The sequence below is a fragment of the Asterias amurensis genome, chromosome 2 (genome assembly GCF_032118995.1).
Source record: "Asterias amurensis chromosome 2, ASM3211899v1".
NCBI classification, from domain to species: Eukaryota; Metazoa; Echinodermata; class Asteroidea; order Forcipulatida; family Asteriidae; genus Asterias; species Asterias amurensis.
This window is the reverse complement of record NC_092649.1, coordinates 629,082-652,922: the sequence shown is the minus strand read 5'-3', so window position 1 is coordinate 652,922 and position 23,841 is coordinate 629,082. Positions and strand designations below refer to the sequence as shown.

The 23,841-nt window shown below is 38.9% G+C and overlaps 1 protein-coding gene across 3 annotated transcripts in view; it reads right to left on the bottom strand.

The window, feature by feature from the left end:
* Positions 1-23,841, bottom strand: part of LOC139954203 (prickle-like protein 2) — a 102,091-nt gene that overhangs the window by 5,587 nt on the left and 72,663 nt on the right. For all 3 annotated transcript variants that reach the window (XM_071953917.1, XM_071953916.1, XM_071953918.1), the window contains 2 exons: positions 3,559-3,736; positions 2,103-2,354 (listed from right to left, as the gene is read on the bottom strand). In XM_071953917.1, coding sequence (XP_071810018.1) covers positions 2,103-2,354; positions 3,559-3,736 — 430 coding nt within the window. The remainder of the gene's footprint in view (positions 1-2,102; positions 2,355-3,558; positions 3,737-23,841) is intronic.

The following is a 23,841-nucleotide window of genomic DNA, read 5'->3' as shown; positions in this document are numbered from 1 at the left end:
ACTGTTCATGCCACACTTCCACCATGTCCTAATGTATACACAAAACCCATGGTCATACATTAATGTAAGTCGCTCAGCGCGCCATAACACTGATTTAGTCTGGTGTTGATGATGACACAGGGTGTCTGGGAGTGAGTGTCGGAGAGTGAGTGTTGGTTTTAATCAGGTTGATAAATGGTGAAAACTTGAAGGCACTTCAGATTGAAACGCTATAATTAATTGCCAGCCGATGAAGGTTTGCAGACAATCAGAGCGGAAACCCTGAACTAACAAACTTTAGAAATGTTAGGAATTAATTTCCATTCATTGCCCTGCTTGATGACAAGTTTTTATATAAATCACTTTATATTAAACACTTGTATTCATCAAGTGCTTCCTCGAATTGTGCCACTTTTTAGTCAGTTGAGTCAATATTGGTCTAAAATGGGCTCCCATTTCATTACAATCTCCAGTACACCGCGAGCCTGCAATTTCATCTTTGAGAGGGCAAGGCCATTTTCATTTTGTAAGGTGCACTTCATATTGCAAAATCTTAAAGTGTACGGAAACATTTTGATGGGGCACCAAGGCCAAGACCAGAGGCATCAGAAGTAATGGCATGAGTGGCCTGTGTAATTCAAGGCCTATATTTAGTTCTCTTTTAAATCAAGTTGTCTTTTCAGGAGGAGGTTTGAAAATGAACAACTTGAGTACACATTAGAAAATCCTTCAAAGTATGCAAATAAACTAGATGTAACAGTATCAATCAATCCAATGGAGGGACATTTTATAAGTCTTTCATTTCTATTTAGTGTATATTATTTAGTTTATTTCAATGTAAAGTTAAGTATGTTTTCCCATTTTCAAAGTAATTTAACTCATCTCTTTTCCCCCCTCTTTTGGGGGACAAATATAGCATTTCGTATGATCAGGTATGCCTGTATATACCCACTGCCATTTACTGGTTGCTTTGACTCAGGCATATAACAGCGCCCAGCTAGAGTTTTCTTTCTGTTTTGGTCATTCTCAATACCCCACGCTGTGTGGCTTGATTACATCAATATGATCTCACACTGTGGAGCGCTGGTACTTCGTGTAAGGTATCTGACCGTGTTGCTTTAATAACACTAGCCTGTTGTTTGAATGTCAAAAGCTTGGCTGGATACCGGGGATGTTATACAGCCTTCGTGACAGTCAGGCAACCGTAGCGGTAAAGTCTAGTTACTGTTTCAGTTATAATACACACACGCAGATTGACTAGTTACTGTTTTCAATGATAAAACAGATATATGTATCCATTTTGCATGTGAAGTTTTCACATTTGATAAGTCTTTCAATGTCACTCGTCGAGACATAGTATCATTGATGATCAAGCAATAGAACAAACACATTTTTTACTTGAGACTTCACTTTGTACAAATTGGCACGGGTACAATTTTCTTGAGAAAGATTTTTATGTTTCAATTCTAATGTTGTGTATAAATTTGAAAGTGTAAATCTTTCAACCATTAATTGCTTCTCTTAACCCAGGTGTATAAATGGGAACCCAAAGAGGCTGTGATATTCCTATATTGGATTAGAGCCACCCCCCCCCCCCCCATTAGCCTAGCAGAGCCCTGTACCCACCTGATAACAGACACACCCTGCCAGGGTAAGAGGTAAAGGTCTTGCTGATCCCCTTTCTAGAGCCGCCCCCCCCCCCCCCCCCCATTAGCCTGGTAGAGCCCTGTACCCACCTGATAACAGACACACCCTGCCAGGGTAAGAGGTAAAGGTTTTGCTGATCCCCTTCCTAGAGCCCCCCCCCCCCCATTAGCCTGGTAGAGCCCTGTACCCACCTGATAACAGACACACCCTGCCAGGGTAAGAGGTAAAGGTCTTGCTGATCCCTTTCCTAGAGCCCCCCATTAGCCTGGTAGAGCCCTGTACCCACCTGATAACAGACACACCCTGCCAGGGTAAGAGGTAAAGGTCTTGCTGATCCCTTTCCTAGAGCCCCCCATTAGCCTGGTAGAGCCCTGTACCCACCTGATAACAGACACACCCTGCCAGGGTAAGAGGTAAAGGTCTTGCTGATCCCTTTCCTAGAGCCCCCCATTAGCCTGGTAGAGCCCTGTACCCACCTGATAACAGACACACCCTGCCAGGGTAAGAGGTAAAGGTCTTGCTGATCCCCTTCCTAGAGCCTCCCTCTTGCGCTGGGTGCTGAATAGCTTTAGTTCCCTCTTCTCCTCTTCACTCAACCCATTACAGTAGCGTCCCTCGTTGTCATGAGGTGGTAGCTGCTGCATCAGAGACTTGATGCGATACTTCTCACCATCGCTGTTTACATATGGGATCTTATTGTCTGGAAGAGCACTCATGTACTGGTGAACCTAGAGATAGGGGAAAATAAGAACAAGGTGTTTAAGATTAGGGCAAACATTTGAAATAAATAATGAAACCCTGTACTAATTGCACACTGGCTGTAAATATTGTATAAAATTTGTGGTTTTAAAAATACATTGAATAGCAACAAAGAAAAAACTAATTCCTACCCCGGGAGCAGATTAAAAGAAACCAGGGAACGATTTCATCACTGCAATAACCTACATGTATCTCTCTGAAAGTTTGTATATACTCAGAGCCTTGAGTACCTTGTTTGGTAGATTCGTGCGCTTTATAAGACTTCGATATTATTATTATTAAATCAGCACTTGTTCATTGTTCATAGCAAAGCATCAAGACTGACGTATTTTGTGCACATTGAATGCTAATATTGAGTGGCAAAATGGCAATTTGTGAGTATCAACTGATACAATTTGTGTAGCATTTTTGTTCTGCTATACAAGGGAAATCGCTCACTGGAATGCCTACTATAAATAGCCACTAATTAACATTTCTTTTCTTCCATATAGATTTTGGTATTGAATAGATGTGAACTTTGATTCAAAAGTAACAAATACTTATAATGTTTTATACATGCGATGATGCGTGTTTAAGGGTCTACATGGGACAAACAAAACACAATGTCCACAGATTTACACTGAACTTACACAGTTTGAAGATAATGGTAGGAGAAAGCTTCCCCGAAAATATTATTTGCTGAGGTGCTGTAGTTTTTGAGATATGAGTAAAACAATAGCATGCAAATAATTTTCGTCTCACTGATCATGAGACGATTTTTTTTTAGCATAAAAACATATTTGCATGGCATTGTTTTACTCTTTTCTCAAAAACTACAGCACCTCAGCATCTTATATTTTCAGGGAAGCTTTCTACTATCATTATCTTCAAACTGTGTAAGTTTAATTTTAACCTGTGGACATTGTGTTTTGTGTTACAAAAAGTACCCAAATCCTTTAAGCACCTCCACAATCATATTACTTGGATAGGGTTGCCTACCTACAACGGTATCCCATCATGTTTCTCATAATCAAAGAATTAACATCTAGGCAACGCGTTTCTATTCCCTAGAAGCTACAAATCAGTCTTTCAGAGCTCCATCCTCAACTCAAATAGAGATACACTATTAAACAATCTTACCAATAATTCTTATAATAGATTTTTTTGTTAACAAGTAGCCAAAAGGAAATGTACCTGTTCTGGTTTGAGGCCTGGAGGCACCCATGTATACTCCTCCAACACGCATCCACTGTCGTCATCAGATGTTGAGTTCCTCTGAAAATCAGTCATCATTCTACTAACTGTCTTCTCTTGATCCCCAGACATGATGTAATGGTCCTCCCGAGGACACTTACAATGTAGGCAGATCTTCCTGTAGGACACAAAGACGACACAAAGAGGAGAGGGAAAGATGGAGAAGAAAAACTGGCTTTAATTACAGATTACAAATGACCCTCTAACAGGACCAGTGGGAGACACTAAGATTGGGATATTAGTCATGAAGATTGTAGGGCACTGAGCACTGGTAAGTCTTAAAGGGGAAAATACAACACGGATCTCAATTGGATTTTATGATTATCCAATTTAGAGCCAAGTTTGTAAACTCATTGTACGCTTAATGTAATGTGGCAATCTTCAAGAGCTCTCATCTATAATCAAATGATTCATAACTAAGCCCCAAAATACTTGTTAAAATCTCTGTAACCTTTGTGTCAAAATCCTCAGCATCTATTTATTTAAGAAGAGACCATGGAGGGTTAAAAATAGCACTAAACAATGTTATTGTTGCATTGCAAAATATTAACATATTGTGAAAATGTTTTCAACTCAGCTATGGTTTGTTAAATACCACGAACAGACGATGCCTCCAGATGTGTAATGTGATTGAATAATAACTAGGGCTCTATTTGGGGTGGTCTAAGCACACATGTACCCCCCTTTATTTGTAAGAAGCAAGCAGACGTTCCATTCATTATTTAAAGGGTAAAGGTAGAGAGATCCATGCATCCATGACGAGCTGATCTCTGTAGATTGCATTATTCATTGTGAATCTATAGAGTATGCACTATGGCCTTGTGTCTTTCTACACGGCTGTGCTTTGACTGTTTGCCAATTCTATCCTAGGAATGCCCATCCGTCCATTCCCGTTACATATAAAGACTAACATGTGATTTTGTCATCAGTAAGAAAATACCTTAATCTCTAATTTCAAAATTTCTTTATCCTTCTAGACTCTAAGAAAGGTCTAGAAGAAAATCTATTTTTGTTGAAGTATTAAAGTTACTATGGTCATGACCTTTAAAACTTTGCCAGTGAGTAGATTACCAGGGCATTACAGCCTTGAGGTAAGCCTAGGATGCAACATTATCACCCACTACTGTCTCAACACGTTCCATCATCTCCAATTACTGCATCCTTATCCCCCTAACGCAAGACTGCAGATAAAATGTGTCAGCGTTTGTTCACAACATGTACCCCTGCAAAGATGAGTTTCATGCTTTTGTTGTGAGCACGCACTGTGAACGGGATGAAGGGTTGCAGCGCTATGAGTTATCAGTGAAAACTGAATGACATTGTGCAGTATTAGCCAACAAGGATATTGGGCTGGAATTACATGTGTCATCACGAAGCGTACTTTAATCACGGACATGTCTTTCAAATGTGTCCATGTAGAATTATGCCTATAAGCATCACACAAGGTTTTGCTATAAATGTATGCCTTTATGGTAACACTTTTAAGGTTCTAGGATCAACTGATTAATGCAGCTACACAAACAAGCTGAGAAAAAACTATGAGAATTGGACAGATAGTAGAGCAAGGAAAGGCCTTGTCTAAGACTAATCTCTAAATATCATGATGCAATGAAACTAACATTTTGCAGAACTGTAACTTCATAAGTTAAGATCTCTTGACTCCTGATATGTTTTGCAAACAGTCATTGTTACTAAAAGATGTACTTCTTCCCTCATAGCTCCATTAATCTACATTAATTTTGTACATTTCAAGTAGGTACCATGGTGAACCAATCCATCAGCTTCTAAAGAGGAGGCAGTAAGCCTACATGTAGTCATACAGTGAGGAGCTGAAGATGAAGATTGATGATGGAAACAGAAGCTCCCTCAAGTACGGAATCATCAATATATATATAATCAATTAGATGCTGATTTATTCTTAATGGTGCATCATTTGATACAACTCTCTGTGATGAGTGAATCTCCACTTGGTAAACTAATGAGTCTAAAATCAATCACAGTGGTACCCCTTAATTGTGATCCACTTCAAACTTCTTAAGACCAGCTGGACCAATTTCATAAAAGCTGTTCAAAAGCACAACACTTTGCTCATCAGCACAGCACAACGGCAAGGTTACCAGCCATACATTGTAGTGTCATCGCTATGTATATTTGCAAAGTTCATCACTTGTGAAAGGTATTTTGTATATTTTTGCTTAGATAATTTAGATTCTGAGCACCTTTTTTCTCCATTTAACACTAACAGTAACACCTCCATAGATCTAAGCCCAGTTGAAAATCCCTTCATGTGGGTTATTTACTGCTTCCCAATGCACCATGCAAACAGTAGTCTTTAGATGTTCACCGTGATATTCATTTTAAAATACAACATTACTGTCACCAAAAATTAATTAAGGGCTATTACTAAACAGACCATTTATTTTTGTGATAATAATTGAGTAAAGCCTACCTTAAAATCAAAGAAATCTTGTTGAAAATAGAATCCAAAGCAGTCTAAAAGAGCAGATGTTGTTGAGAAACCCAGCCACCTGTGTCCAATGAGTTACTTTGAATACTGCTTTAAATACACAACTGCTGCCAGTCTGTGGGCAATGTTTGTCCATTTACTTATTAAGCCTAGACCAGGTAAACTAAACACCCAAGCTTTATAGCAGTCTACCACATTCCATTACCTCTGCACGTCATTCAACTCTGATTCTTTGAACTAGGTTTTTGAACCAACCCAAAGTTAGGGGGCACAGGGACAGACTCACTAAAGGGGCACAAATGTGTTTGCACACTGCTTAATCGCTGGCTGAAACCATAAAAACAAAGCGTATCTCTGGACATGGTCTGGCTGGGTTAAAGATAATCGTTGCGATTGATACATTACTAGATGGGAGGCTCCTATCTTGTCATCAAACCATTACATTCCAACAATTCCGAGCATGTTTTAGGATTGTACTAACATTGTTACAGAATGAGATATTGATGTTTAGAGACGGAAACCAAATATTTACACGGATATAAAGTAAGGATAATGGAGCTTGACGAGAGTCTTATTTCAATGCCAGCCTGAGGTAGCCTTTTTCTTTTAGCCATACAGAAGGGGCGTTGTCCTCCCCCATGAAGTCAGTTCAAACTGGCAAAAACACCCCTAAGATTCGAAAATTCTCAATCCATAAGATTACAGAGCTTCACAAAATCACACATGTGGTAACTTTTGAGGCAATCATGATATTCCTCCGTGACTGTTTCAACTAGTTCTACCTCCATGGTTCTACCTCCCGTGACTGTTTCATCTAGTTCTACCTACCTCCATGGTTCTACCTCCCGTGACTGTTTTAACTAGTTCTACCTCCATGGTTCTACCTCCCGTGACTGTTTTAACTAGCTCTACCTACCTCCATGGTTCTACCTCCCGTGACTGTTTCAACTAGTTCTACCTCCATGGTTCTACCTCCCGTGACTGTTTTAACTAGCTCTACCTACCTCCATGGTTCTACCTCCCGTGACTGTTTTAACTAGTTCTACCTCCATGGTTCTACCTCCCGTGACTGTTTTAACTAGCTCTACCTACCTCCATGGTTCTACCTCCCGTGACTGTTTTAACTAGTTCTACCTCCATGGTTCTACCTCCCTGACTGTTTTAACTAGTTCTACCTCCATAGTTCTACCTCCCTGACTGTAGTTCTACATCCATGCTAATATACAGATCACACCTAGAAATAATAATGGTCTGATAAGGGGAAAACAGCAAAACTTTAAAGACAAACAAACAGCCACAATTTCCAAGGACAAGACAGAGCACAACCAGTTTACCCACGCTTGCCTCTGTCAACCAATCAGAGGAAAGCCCAGCTGTGGTCCTAACCCTTACTGACCAATACCATCAGACACTACTTGAGGTCAGTTAGATTGTTGACCAATCATATTACATCATTGTGGCTCACACCCCAGTCAAGGGGGGTCTTCTAGAAACTTACAATCAGTATAAACATCAACAACTTTGAAGATAAGACGCACCTACATGTTTGCTTCTTAATTTAATTCCTAGTCAAACAACGCATAATAGATTTCAAGGAGTTGGTTTCAATGGTTTCAACTTTTAAAACATCTTCTGAGGGACCCGTTAATGTCGTCTTTTGACAGAAATATCTCAAGGATAACGTTAAACAAAATATTGTGAAGAAAATCGATGAATACTCAAAAAAGATAAATTCAACACACAGGCCAAGACTCGATAGAAGGGTGTCAATACCCGTGTTATCTAATTGACTCGATAGAAGGGTGTCAATACCCGTGTTATCTAATTGATCAAGTTAGTGCCATTCCTGATTTTAAATCCTCAAAATAGATTTGAAATTCAAAGAACTGCACTCATGAAGACTCCAGGTTCTTGACTAAGTGCTGCAACCCTAAGACTTCATGTAAATACAGATGAAACACCACAACGGTCTGAGCTCCATGAGCTCCATGGTCCGGTGATGTGGTTTAGTAGTCCTCTTCATTCTCCTTCCAACCAGGCAGCCCAGACCGAGTTACACTGCACTTAAGCATCAGATTAACCCTCGGCTAGCCGTGTGTGTTTCCCAAGACGAAGAAGGATCACTGGACAGGGGTGACTGGCCGCTGGAGAACAGTCTCGCCACTTGAGTGATAACTTGATAGGTCTGAAGAGGCAGCCATGTTCATTCTAGAGGGGCCTTAAGGGCATGATGGGGGGGGGGGGGATGTTACTCCAGCCTTACTGACTCTACGTTTGTTCCGGCGGTAGTGGTTCTATGCTCTGTGTCTTTATCTCTTGGTTGCTATCATGCATTTATGGATGAGATGTGACACTAGCAGTCATGCGAGGCCAACGCCCGTCCCAACGACTCCCTTTAAAGATCGTGATTAATCTCCTACTACGTCAATTCCCTCCTATCTAAACATACATTTATTTATTGGATGGAAGGCAATGATGAATTATTCGGCAAATTTTATTCCAACACGTAATTTTTGTTTGTTGAAAGGAGGGACGCCTTTAGAGGATTCAACACAAAGATAATATTGGGTTTTTATTTGATCAGAAAAAGAAAAAAAAAGTGGTCTTACTCAATTTTCTGAATGGATTTGAGCCGAGTTGAATGGCTGACCCTGAATGTGAAAGGCCAGATTTATGCAAACACTCAGGGTTAACACACCCTCCTTGAACTTTTTACATCAAATTGTATATTGAAGGCAAAAAAGCACTGGGTTGATTTAACATTACAGACAGGGTAGTGTAGTTTTACAGCATGATGGTACGATACCCAAAGCAGACCTCTTAGTAACAAATGAACTGTCAACTCAACGTTTGAAAAACTCAACATTGATGAATATCTTCAACAGGTTTAAATTTAGTTCAATTACCAGACCCAAAGAGAATACCTAACTCAACGAACTGTGGAAACGCGCCAAAATTGGCAATCTTTTAATGCGTTAAACTTAATGGTGTTCAACTATTAACTGGTATTTATCTCATATGACAAATAAATCAAACTTAACATGCAACACACAATGCTAATAGCATCCATCATCTTACTAGTAATTATAAATAACACTACTTAGAATGCACTACTGACTCTATCCACACACACACAGACTGAAGAATACAGCAGAGCTTATGTGAACACAGACATCAAATCCCAGTAAAATGACACAGCTACCCCCAGAGTATCCCACAATCAAGTCCAAAAGGTTGCTTGCCTTTGAACGCCAAAGGGCTAATAATGTACACAAAAGCCACTGATGGTATTGGTAGAGTAGCTGTACCGAAGGGTAACGACCTAAATACCACACACCCTACTCATAATCCCTCCCTATTCCATCTCCTATTTGGATAACTTGCCTTGTATCAGACTCTGTCACTACTCTAGAGTTTACTAGCCAGGGGAAGGCATGCACATTACACCCTTCATGCACCTGTACCTAGAAGCTAGTAGAAGCTAGCTACTCAGAGTGCCAGCCCCCACGCACCCAATACCAGACCAATAACTGAGGTGTTACACCACCTTCAATCATGTAGCAGAGTATAACTGCAGGGGGAACACGGTAAGGGGGCAGACATGGAGAGAATGATATGAGATTTCATGGGGGTCTATGTGAGGGAAACATTAAGCGTCTGAGCCCTACAGGGAGATATTAGCAGTCTGTTACATGAGTGTGTCATTCATTAGCAACCTCGTTCTAGCATTGGCAACGATCGCCCAGGGTAACATTTGTGATTAAAGATGAGTCCCGGAATCTAGATGGTACAAGGAAATTAAAGGAAAGAGGGAAAGATAATACATGGTTTACTGGTTGGCACGGATAGCACGACTGCCAGACCTGTTAAGTGCGTGGAAGTGGCGGGATTTCATTAGCATGATTAAGTTTTATCCGTTGACTGTGAATGTTGGATGTGAGAGATTATTGAACATGCTTTTGGTGACTGCTTCTTGTAAAGATGGATTACAATGTCAGTGATTAAATTAGGGCATAAATCCTTGAGCTAGTAATCATAATAATTGGGTCTCAAATGATTAGAAGAAATAAACAGAACTTTGAAAGGATATCCTTTGCTGTTGACTGTCTCCCATTGCACACGGTTTGGTATTGGCATATGATGTTCACTGTACAATTATAGAGGAAGGCAAATGGTTCACCTTGAACCACCCAGCAAGGATAAGGTCATGCAAGTGTTGCACATCTACGTACAAACACTTGGAAACCTCCAGTTCCCATTCACATAACATTGCTTGCAAACAAAATTATGCACTTTCAGGGATCCCAATGACTAGCCCATAGGTTCATCTTTGAGAGGGCAAGGCCATTTTCATTTTGCAATGGGCACTTCCATTGGAAAATCTTGAAGTCCAACGGAAAGTTTCTAGGGGCATCAAGGCCCAGCCCAGGACAACGGCCTCCATTTAATTCCAGGCCTGCAATGTTCATGATTCAAATGAGACTTGCATCAAAGTATTTGAAAGTAGACAGTTGCCCTACAATGCATTTGTTATGCTGCACACCCGCAGGATAATCTTTATTGAATATGATCAGACATTCTGATCGAAACGCTGACTTGTTAAATCACTGGTTCTTCTGTATCTTCACCATGAAAAGTGTCAAATCAATCTTAGGCGCAATTTTAATTTTACATGAAAGTTGCAGCTATTTATAGCTGTGTATGAGGTGCACATAAACCTATAACACTTCTACAGTACAAGATACATGATAACAATAACTTACAGTTTGGAACTTTGCACAAGCAGGATAATAGCTGAAACACTTATGCAGAAACTCTAGTTTAGACATGTAATGGACTGCCAGTGAATATTTCTGTACTGTTTGAATCCAAGTCAATCTGCACTGCTCTAGTATGAGAGTGCATGTACATGTACAATGTAGGCTTTTTATGTTACTGTTCCAAGTACAAGTGACTTACAGTCACACACAAAAAACCCAGTTCAGGAACGTCACAATATCCACGCATTTCAAACATCACAATTTATAGCCACAAATCGCTCCCTATTCATGACCTTCTGCGTTTCTGATGGATCACAATATCATCTTTTCCATCATGATGAAATGAAAAGGCTCCATAGAAAACTTTGATGGTCTATTTTCCTGTTGCATTGAGGCCCAGCAGACGGTGACCAACATAAGAGTTGGTGCCAAATGGTATTACACTTGACAAGTTGAAACAGTTTCTTTAGATACAGGAAGAATAAAGCATCACGGCTGAACAGACACATTCAAGCACCAAGTTCCACTAGTGCACCGTCTTTATTGACTTTCTCACAAAATGGGTATTTCAAATTAAATCACGCAGAACCTGCAGTTTCCTTGGTATTATTTACCGTCTGCATTTAATGCTTTGTGGTTTGTGCGGCACAATGGTGTTATAAATTGAGAAATATGATTTGTGATCATCATGTGTGACAGGATGAGGTTAGTATGAAGGTATCAGAGCACAGAAACAATACAAACGAGTCAAGGTACCAAGCTTTCCTTCTCATGAAGGGATACCATAGTTTTTTGCCAAACCACAAAATGCCAAAAATGTTTCTCTTTATCCATAGTGATGATTTACAGCACTTGGGAATTCTCCGCAACACTTTGGTATTAAATTTGGTAATAGTTGCAACAACCTTTTACCGAGGGTGTTGAAGGAGAAATTGCCATAACTCTGATAATCTCGCTGATCAAAAAATAGGACCACCCACATCAAAGACAATAAAGTGAAAACAATAAAATGCAAATCTATCAATAAGATCACTAGTTACAACATTTATTCTTTATCAACAGAGATTTCCACACTGTAGTGAAACCACAAATATTTGGATTTAACTATTATATCCACTGAAGAGGAAAAACACAACTTCATTAAACAATGAACTTTGTCAACCACAAAAATGTTGGCACCTAAACCATATTAGGATTTCTGATCTTAACAAAGTGAATACCACTTCACTTTATTCTTCGTCAAATTAAATCAAATTATTTCAATATCTTAGTCTGAAGGCCAAGCTCATAATCAAGCAACCTCCACTATTGAGTTAACTTCAGTCACTTTGTCCATGTACAGTATTGACCAGAATGTCATAACAGATAGTGTACCAAGGATACAAACACATTGTAGGCTTACTACATGAAAAGCTTCCCTTGAATGTGAAGGCTGGGAAGATGAACTAAAGGCTCATCAAATTTTCTGTCGTATTTGCTTATCGTGACATACATGTTTTTATTTTATTTTAATCTAGCCAATGATGAGATTTGAATTGCGTGAAAATTGTTTGAAAATTGAAATTGTTTGTTGGCGTTGGTTCCCTCCTTGTTGCAGACTCAGTACCTCCCAGATGTTACAATTCAGGAGGTTAACAGACTCGGTGTATCACCAGAAATACATAACTAGAGATTCAGACACAAGTTGTCATCTCTTTCTCCTCACACTATGGTGAATGGTTTACTTTCTCAAGAAACTTGAAAGGCTCTAGGGAATTTTGATTGTTTTTTTAGCAAACATTCAACTGTGTAAAAAATGCAAATCAGACAAAATAATCCCTGGTCCATTCTTGAATGATTTAACCACTCAGCATTTACAGCAAGAAATACAACGCCTAAGTTACCTGTGCTAGTTGTAGTTATTGCGTTCAGTCCACACACCAGTGCATAATGTTCCCACACGGAAGTCCTACCTCTAGACCCACTTTCAATTCTCCAAGTGCTTCTTTTCTCAAACTAGATTATCACCAATTTGGCTCCATCTCTCCAAATAGGGTTTCCTCCATTACAACTTCAATTAAAAACCCACACACCTCGACACCCCTAGCACAACACTAAACCTACTGCCACAGGGTTCTGCTCTACTTAAGCCCATTACAAGATACTTTTCACCTGTACCCAACTGAAAAACACTTCTTTACCCTCTGGGCTCCTACCAAAACGCACCACACACCACCCAGCGTACAAACTATGTACCTTTTGCTTCCTCCGTTTGCAGGTCATTAAACTTGTTGTTGTCCGGCCTCTAATTACGTCTGTTTATGCCAAGACGATGGATTCGACCGGACATGAGTCTCAAAAGAAAGCCGCTGTCCATTCATCGGTGGAGTGCGGCAGACACAAAGAGAGTCTGGGCCCTGTACGAGGGATGGAATCACTACAACCGGTTCCCTCTTGATAAAGACAGACACCTCGGCATTGAATGGGGATATTCATGCTGGAATGTACCTCTCGCTCCATCAATGGAAGCTTAACGCGGTAAACAGGTCATCCATCAAGCACCCCAACAAAACAGTCCACATTAGTGTTTCTATGAAAGCCTATAGCTTCGTTCATAATGATGGAATGTTTAAATGGTATCATAAATGTCATTCAGATGAAAAGAAATGATCAGACATGACATTCATGTCTTTTACAGACTCCTAGTTAATCCAATAAGTCACAGAAGCAGTGACATTTTAAGAGCATTCAATGGAGCAGCCACTTTCCAAGATGTTGAGTAGGATTACAGACTTTGAAGTTGGCTCTACGACAAGCAAAGGGTAGCACTGTACACGAAGCAAGCAATATTCCAGCGTTTACATAATTGAATAATAAACTAGCATTATTATAACCTTTATCAGTCATGATAATCCTAACCCTCCCAAGTTCTCCTGTATTCTCTTCTCTTTGCCAAAGTAAAGGATTGAGAAGGACTGAGGTTTGTAGGTCTTGCTTATCACAAGGTCAGGTATTCCAATATTTAAGTCCAACCATGTTGGTATGGAGTGACATCTATAGGACAGAATGATATTGAGTACATCTGTGGGCAAAAAAGGCCTAGATGGAGAAAAAGCTTTTAGGCATCAGTGAATGGTTGCATGATTTCTTTTGAAAAGAAGAAGCAGAAGTATTTAACCAATTTGGATCATTCACAGTCAAAAAATCAGAATTCTGCAAGCTATTCACTCAACAACAGCAAAGACACCCCCCAATTATCATAGTGGTCTAACTTGTTTTTAAGCAAATAACAAACTATGGAGGAGCGAGCGTACAGGAGTTTTAAGTTGTGTTAACTTTGTACCACAATAACAGCTCTCGAAGCTTGAGTACTTTACAAACCATCAACAGTAGCTCAACAACCTTTTCTCATTACAAAACAGAATTTATCTCTTTATCGTTAACAAGACGAGCGACAGAGTTAGATCACTGATCCCTCTTCCTTGTCCGAACATCTGACCGATGTCCAGTAAACAATCTGCGGAACTGAAGCCCTAGGAATGATATAAGAAAGCCTGCTGCCAACACAATCACACTCAGAGCACTGAGCGATTCCCTTTTGACACCAACTCACAATTAGCAGTCCATCTATTGATGTAACTGCCACTAACTGTGGCGCTAATAATCTTTTAATTATTGACTTGATAGTTTGGGTAAATAAGTAGCACCCTGGAATCACGAACGCATCAACAACTTAGTCTGGCCACAGAGGGCAGACTAACCTGATGTCTAAAGGGGAAGTAATGTCCCAAAATTATGTGCAAGTTGGTATGTGGTATGTTTCTTTTTCTTAGGGCCATTCCTGTTTGAATCTCAGCTTCCACTGAATAAATATCAGAGTTTTTAAATAAATGTTCCCTTCCGTTGGAATGATGTAGAGAGAGGGTGTATGTTTATAAAGCTTGGGGCTGATGTTTGAGACATACTGAGTCTCATCAGTCTTCATCAATAAAAGAAGGAGAAAAAACAGTTAAGAGATACCCTGCTGATGTGAACTTGTTTGAGGAGGTCTTGTAGACTTTACACTGCAGGGAAGATACTGGCTTGGCTTGAGCCACATACTTTGAAAGTTACAGCCAGGGTACACCACCTCCAGCTTAGGAATAGTTGAAATAGAATATTTGCAAATTCCAAATGTGATGGTCAGAGGCATTTTACAATCTACCTATCATAATACATTGTACTTCTTGCAATAAAGTTAATGGCCTGACACTAGCAGAGTCTTTTTCGATGGCTAGATCATCACAGATCATCTTATCTACATTCTTTTGCAGATATCTTAAAAGATAACTTTGTTTTGTTTCTTCACAGTATTTCTTCGATCCTACCATGAATATTAACAAGCACATTCCATGTGAATTCTGCTGCAGAGGTTTTCTCATAACATAAATTTCAAAAACAAAATCTCCCCTCAAATGTCAATCAGAAATGGAAAAACAAAGACTGTCATTTTGACAACATGATTTACATAATATGTATAAATGTTTCTAAATATTGATTTAAGAAGTTTGAGACATGTGAATCTCATGCCTCAAATCTGTGTAGTAGTATAAATCAGCACACTTGGTTAGAAAAAGGGGCGCATAGAGAGTGGCTATATCTGTAATAACCTTTGAGTGGTTTCATCCTGGAAAATTCCCTTTGCCAAGAGGGCATTTTATCATTTAATCAATCTGTCAATAAAGTAATCAATCAATTAATTAGTCAAACAACCATTAGTGAAGTGAATTTTCTTGTAATGTATTCTGAGGCTTTTCGATAAGTGAAGAAAAGTTAAGCCAAAGGAAGAACAATATGAGATGACCTGCCTAATTGACTATTTGCAAAGAAATTAATACATTTTGTTTTGTGTTTAAAGGAAGTATAAATCCATTGGGTTCCTTAAGTTAAATTAATATGGGCCAAGTGAGCCAGAAACATAAACTGAAGAATGCTCAGTGCATTTCTTAAGTTAGTCATGTGCGTTTTTGTACCGGTAGCTTCCCATCTTATAATGACTGCAGCCGTCATGATGCCTTTACACTAGACCAGCATTTACCCATGCACCACAGACGTCCTTTCTTATGAGCTGCCTAATTATTCGTCTCAGAACCCCTACCCCCCCCCCCCCCCCCACCCATTACGCTGGTGCTAACTAACAGGGCCATACAAATACAAACAATATTTTCCTTTCAGCATCTGATCCATTATTACATTGACCCACTTACAAAGCCTATCATTATCTTTAATTGACATTAAATCTATTGGTTAAAGCTTGGTGCGTCGATAACCAACAAGCGCTTAGCAGCTAGCCTAGAGACTGACAACCAAATATTGCTTTTAACCTCGACTAGAGAGGTTGAAGTCATTCATTAAGTCTGTATTGATATTATAGAGCCATTTAGAGCCTCATTCATAAAGGAGTATGTTTTAATTGCCTTGCTGGCAGAAATGCAAACAAAGATATGAGTTTCTAAGGTAGGACTCGTTGGTTTATGTTAAAAGCCCTATTACTTCACTGATGAGGGAATCGCCCACCGCCCTGGTCATTGACTTAGTGAACATTAAAATGGTTCAGTAGAAATTTATAATACCCTAATAAAGAAGTACCATAAAAACAAAAAACATACTTAACTAACGGTGGGCGATTTACCTTTTTGAAGTTGGCATACGAAACTATTTGTGATACAACATGCTTTAAAAGAGAATATCAGATATTTGTTAAAAACGTCATTGTTATTTAAAAAAAAAAAATGACCAAACGTCCCCACCTACCTCTGTGTATTACATGTTTGAGATTTATTGAATTTGAGGAGGAATTTTGAAGTGAATAAATATTATACCAGGAAATGTTCTGCAATCTGTGGTTGCATAACAGAATCTAAGTTCATATTTATATATTTTAATCAAAAAATGTGTATGTACTTGTCATAATGTTTTTTTTTTTATGTAAACAATTAAAGATATTAAAGGGAAGGTACACGTTTGGTAATTGTCAAAGACCAGTGTCCTCACTTGGTGTATCCCATCATAAGCATAAAATAACAAGCCTGTGAAAATTTGAGCTCAATTGGTCATCGGAGTTGCGAGAAAATGATGAAAAGAAAAAAACCCTTGTTGGACGAATTTGAGTGCTTTCAGATAGGAATAAAAGACTTCTAAGCTAGAAGTCTTTTATTATTTTAGTGAGAAATTACTCACTAAAACATAAAACTAAAACTATTAACATCTATTATGAGAAATTACTTCTTTCTCAAAAACTACATTACTTCAGAGGGAGTCGTTTACCACAATGTTTTACACTATCAATAGCTCTCCAATGCTCATTACCAAGTCAGTTTTTAAGTTAATGTTTGTTTTGAGTAACTACCAAACGTGTACAGTGCCTTTAAACTGATAGTGAAACTAAATCCAGGCAAACAAAAGTAAATTAAGTACAAAATGGTCATGAAACAAACACAAATTGTGAATTTTGACTTTTTTTCTAAAAATATTGAAAGACTAGATGAATATTATTCCAGCTTTAAACTAAACCCTATATTTTTTTATATAAAAAAAAAAATTATGTCATATGAGTACAATGATGTCATAAGAGTGTAAATTGACAAAAAGGTACTGAGTTTGTGAAACCATTAATTGTATGTGAAACTAATTAAAGTACATTCCCTTGAGCTTTGTTATTCTTCTTAAATGATTCAATAGTGAAACATTATTATTTGACAAAACAGCAGCTGAAATCGCTTATACAACAAAACAGTGTTAAATATACATCTTTGTGTTTGAACAATGATTCAGAAATTATCACAATGCTAAAAGAAAACCTAAATGTCTTCAATGCTTATTTTTCTCCAAGAAACTTACAATTGATTAAAATGATTTTTGATTAAATAATAATAAAAGACAAATTACTATGGTGCACAGTATCTGGAGGACTCTTCAAAGTGCCGGTCGTCAGCAAATCACTGTGGTTCAAAGGAAAGATGAATAGGTCTTTGAAGGACCTAAAGTTCAGTTCACATCTACTAATTTATTCAAATACCTCATGTTTTATTTGGCACTTACCTGCTTTTCCAGTAATGTTCTCTAAATCATCAAAAGCATCTTAGACATAAACTCCTTCACAAGAAACGCATTGGTGTGTCCAGCATTAAAGTATCCATCATATTTGCTAGCTAATACGACAATCTCTTGTATTTGGATCTTGGAATGCACTAACACATACTAATCATGCATTAAACACACCCATGTGATCCTGTAACACGGTATACACGCAACCTTACACGCAACCTTGGTGCTGACTACGAGAAGACCAGAGTAAAACCTGACCAGGCTGCTGGCTGTGAGTGGCTCAACATTTACACACGTCGTCATCACTGAGTAGTGCCCTACTGCCACGCACAAGTATGCCACCAGGGTGGGTAATTGACATCAGACATACATATGTATACAAAGTTTGCGCTGTAGCTGACCGGTTGAAGGCAGCAAATCACTGCAGGACACCAGTGGCTTCGTGTACAACATAAACCCAGCAGAATGTTTGCCAGGGAACACTGTATGAAAGCCCTCCACCTTCCAAGTAAAACAAATACACGCCGAGCGCTGGACGTTCCCAGTTACACAACCCTCCAGGTTGTACAAGAAGATTAAAATAATTTACACAAGTTCAGTACAGGCTGTGATCTACTAATTAAAGCAGTGGGTAGAATAGAAAAGAAAACAAAGATTGAGGGTGGCCCATTGGCAATGTCCATATGCAAATAAGAGTGTAGACTTTCTAACCGCTGTTTGGTGCATAGTATTATAATCCTATTGACAGAGAAATGGCAATCCGGGTATATTACACGTACAAAAGTGAGATAAATCATGTTATGGGATTTTGGAAATGTGAGAGGACATCTTAGGTTACAGATATCAACATATTTCATTTTATTAACTGGCTGTTGATTTAATAAATAATCTCCATAGATTATAAGAAGGGGGTTAGCATTAATTTTTTATCTGGGGAAAGAAGAAGAGAAAAAAAAACACAAGATGTAAGAGAAAAAAGGGTGTTAGTCTCTGAAGACATGGGTGTGCCGCTATGCCTTAAAGCATTCTATGGATTGTGCAACATGATATGCCCTACAGACAACAGGACCTAGAAACAGAGAGGGCAGAGTAGAGAGGGAGAAAACCAGGGCAAATAGGCACACATTGAGGGATTGATAAATATTGTGATGTGAAGCAAGAAGGGGTTTATAGACTCATGCCCTTTACCTCTATTTGTATTGATGACTCACTCATTTAAGGAATAATGAAATTAACAACGACACCACTACGCCCCCCCCCCTCCTCCAGATTCATATTTCTATTCCCAAACCAATTTCTAAAATGATTTTGATTAATATTTATAACTCAGTGATGCGATCCCATTATCAGCACAGGGAATCTGAGTCCAATTTAAATACGTCCTATGCTGGATTGCTCGGTCTCTCTTCCCCTCTCTCTTAGTGTGAGAAAGAAAAGAAACACAATTATATTATATGCAGATATTGGTTTTACTCTGCAGCAACATAATGTTTGGAGAGGCGGGGTAGGGGAGGGGGTAGATTGATGTATCGGCTATGGTTCCATCCAACAATCAGTGAATGATGTCATAGCAAAATACAACACAAAATGTATCCGTTGCTACTTAAATACAGACATGGTTATTCATTTTTGGTAGGGCAACGCCATCTTCATTTGGCAAAGGGTACATCCATTGGAATCATTTTAAAGTCTATGGGAAACTTTTGAAATAGTCCTGAAAGGCCAAGACCTTAGTGTAATTCCATGCCTGTCATTTCAAAACATTAAGTTTGCACAAAACATGATCATAGTCCAGTCTATAAATATTTGCCTTAGCCACTCTGACATTCAACTTCTATCCCATGCATTCCTTCCCTTGATGGTTCTCCGTAGTCTATGGCAACTACATCCTTAGTTATTCCTTTAATCTGGACTTGACTGCTGATGAAGACTACTGCTCTAAAACTCTCCGATGACTTATTGGTGTATAGTGTTGGAATATTTAAGGAATGGTATGCCCACTGGTCCTCTTATAGTTAATTAGAGAGATGTAAACGATGTTTAATTGCCATGTAACCTCTTAAGGGAGCCCCTGACAAGCAACTCATCCATAATGCATTATTAGTCAATCAGTGATTAGTGATACGACACTTAGAGGGGACATGATGTGCTCCTATCATACTGATGTGGATTTAATATACGCTTGCTCAAGCCAAGTAGGCTCCTAAAGGGCCTGTACATTGAGCCTCTAAACAACCACAACTCCTTAGGAGTATGCAGCACTGGCAATCAAATGTACACACAAGTTGCTTATCATTCACATATAACCAACACCCAGCTAATCGTCTTCTGATGAACATGGATTGTGTATCCCCAATAGTCCACAGGTTTTCTCATAATTACACAAAGTCAGTTTCAAACCATGGTCAAACCAGGGTCAAACATGCCATATTATTGTATCTCCTTGCTGGACACCGGAGTCTCAAATACTCCAGATATTCATTTTATGAGCAGGCAAGTATGCATGGTCAAATCACATCAGTCAAAAGCTGCATGGGTGACTCCCATAACAAGGAGGAAACGTCACTGGAGCGTTTAAGACCAAGCAGGTTGACCAGTAGCAGCTGACTGATCATCAATGGGAGTCTCTCTATTGAAGTAGGAGACAAAAGGAGGTCATCTCATCCATCCATCCATCCATCCGTTTCATCCATCCATCCATCCATCCGTTTCATCCATCCATCCATCTCATCCATCCATCCATCCGTTTCATCCATCCATATGATTACATGCAGTCTTGGTGATGAAGATGAAACAACCAGAGGGACTTCATTCTTACTAATAAGGTTTTTAAGACATCTTCAATGATGGTGGTCATGCCTACTCTGAAATTAATGGCAAGTACAGACAATTCCAGCATGGGTAACCTTTGTTTATGGACATCATCTGTGATATTTTCATCAAAAGGGGGTGTAAACTTATTCCAAGAAGTATTAATCTCCTTGTAATACACAGAAGAAGTTTGTGTTAGAATAACAAAAAAAGCTGTGTTCTACCTCCATGGCTAAGGTGACTCAGGATTTTAGTACAGTGTCTTTATACACCAGTGTCAATTAGGCCTAGTGTCAATATCACCTGCTCAGACCCCTAGGTGCATCCCTTTATGCCCGTTTAAGATTTTATAGAAGAAATTAACACACAAGCAAAAATTACTTGCTAATTTATGAAAAACTTAGTGCTGTGGTAAGTGTCAATCCTATGAGCCATAACATTGGGTCCTGCTGCTGGGTAGTTAAGGCCCCCCTATAAGATTAAGAAAAATGCACAAATGAGCGGTTCGATCCTTTAATAGACCCCCCCCCCTCTAAACGACGCCTTTGCCTTCGCTTGCCACCCCCCCCCCATGAAAATGTTTGTGTGGACACAGCAGGGACTCTAAGCTCTTGTCTTTGGATACAGTATTGAAGAAGTTGGTTCCGATACTGAAAGATGAACACAGCGCCTTGAACTTTACCAAGCATAAAATGAGATTATCAATGTAATCACCCATGATTCACCTGTCACAGGCCTACCTATGCACACAGAGGTGGGAGGATTCCACCCTTCTAGAAAGGCAGAGAGAGGAAAAGACATGTCTTGTTGGTCTGGAATTAATTGATGCCAGTATTTAATTGATGGACGGCGCCAGGGTAGGTGCGCCATTCAACACGCTCCAACGTCCAGTTTACAAGGATTGGCGACGTATTGACCGACATGGAGCATTTAATCAATATTTTTATGACACTGAAGAAAAATCTGAGTGGTTCTAAGCCTTTGAATCCCAAAATATGGAAAAGTTGCTTTTAGCTTAAAATACTTTAATGCATTTGATTTAGGCGACAACTCAAGCAAGACAAATCTTGATGCTTTTGGTCTGAGTGCAAGAAATTTGTCAAGGTTAAGGATGGGGTACTTATTCATGAGCAAGATATAACAGTGTGGGTCAACAACTGTGAAACTTCGCACTCCTTCAGACAAAATAGAGCAGCTCTCAATTTGTTTGACTTCTACTGGTGGTGATGGAGCTGTGTTTGCAAAACATGCAGGAGGGAGGGAGCGAACACCTCTTGTTTTTCATGGATTGTTTCCCCTTTTCTTTATTTTCTTGATGTTTAATTGCTAGTTTGTGTTTTATTTATTTATTTGTTTCTGTATTTGTTATGTGTTTATTTGTTTATTTCTTGGATGCAGATGGTTGGCAGTAAGGATATAATGGTAAAACCACAATGCAATAAAACCCACATTAAGAGTCTCAAGGGGGTAGTGAATTAGGGGAGCTTAGTTTATACATCATGAACCATAATACATCTAAACCATAGAGGTCAAGCAATGATTGTGTGCCCTTGTAAACAATAGAAACACAACTCCCAAACACTTTACTAAAACAACAAGGAGTTTTAGAAACAGCCGCAAAACTACTCTAAACCACAAAGAAGCCATAAAACCTAACTGACCTGGCTTAATAAATACATTATCTACAGTCTCTATCAAATGGTGAGAAAATGTGAAGGTTATGGGATTTGTTAACAATTTAACCAAATAAGTTACGATTTGAAGAGTTAGAAGTAGACAGGAATGATTCCCCCCCAAAACACTTCTTGTCAATATCTTTCTTGAATGTTTGGGTTTGCTCATAAATTATCAAGTCACACTGTCACTGAGACAGGATGGCACCAATCACATCAATAAAGACAGAAAGTGCCAAGCTTGCAATATTTCCCACCCTACATATTGGATTTTGAAATGCGAAATGTACAGCCTGCAATGGCTCAAATTTCTTTGGAATTTAACAATCATAGAGAACGTGCTGGAGATGTAAACAACACCCAGATAAGTTTTCTTATGGTGAGAAGTGTCTGATTAAAAACCTCAACAAAATATTGACAACATCATGTTGGAGAACAACAATATCACATGCAAGAAATCATTAAGGAGTCATTCCGAGAAACTGAATTTAAAGTGCCATATAGGTCCAGGTTTGACAAGTTAGTGCCAATGTTGATTTGGCAGCAAGAGCATTCGGTGTCATTCAAAAACGCAAGACATTTCCTAGTACAGTAGCATAGGCCTTCAATTAATTAATCATGAAAAGCAAACAAAAAACATAGGCAGTGGAGTAATGATTTGGATCCACTTCACCACAAACCCATTTGAAATCTGGACTTTTGTATTGAAATTATTGGAATAAAAATGTTATAATAGCTTGTTCTTTAAACTTACACCAACTTACCTCCATGTAAAATTATCTTATTTTAAAAAACAGCAAAGGACATCTGCAGATGAGAGCTATGCAAAGGGAATTACGGAATACGGAAACTACAGTTTGATTTGACCATAGGCAGTGGAGTAATGATTTGGATCCACTTCCCCACAAACCCATTTGAAATCTGGACTTTTGTATTGAAATTATTGGAATAAAAATGTTATAATAGCTTGTTCTTTAAACTTACACCAACTTACCTCCATGTAAAATTATCTTATTTTAAAAAACAGCAAAGAACATCTGCAGCTGAGAGCTATGAAAAGGGAATTACGGAATACGGAAACTACAGTTTGATTTGACCAGAAGTGCCCCTACAAGAAACGGTGCACTTTCTTGTGCCCCATAGCCCATCAATGTGATGAGATTTTATACAAGTAATGGTGTCGGCAATGGTAATACATTGTATCACTATCTCTTCACTCAACCCCTTCAACAAACCCAAACAAATGCAACAAAAACTGCTCTGAAATTCACACACAAGGGAGAGAGAACCCCAATCTTGTTGTCACGTTGCAATAATATTCAGTATTATTTCAGTATCAAGGCGCAAGAAACACGATGACAGAAAGAAAGCAGTCATCAACTTGACTGAAAGAATCACAAAAGCAGGGTCTACAGTTATGTTTCTACAGGTATAATGCACCCAATTC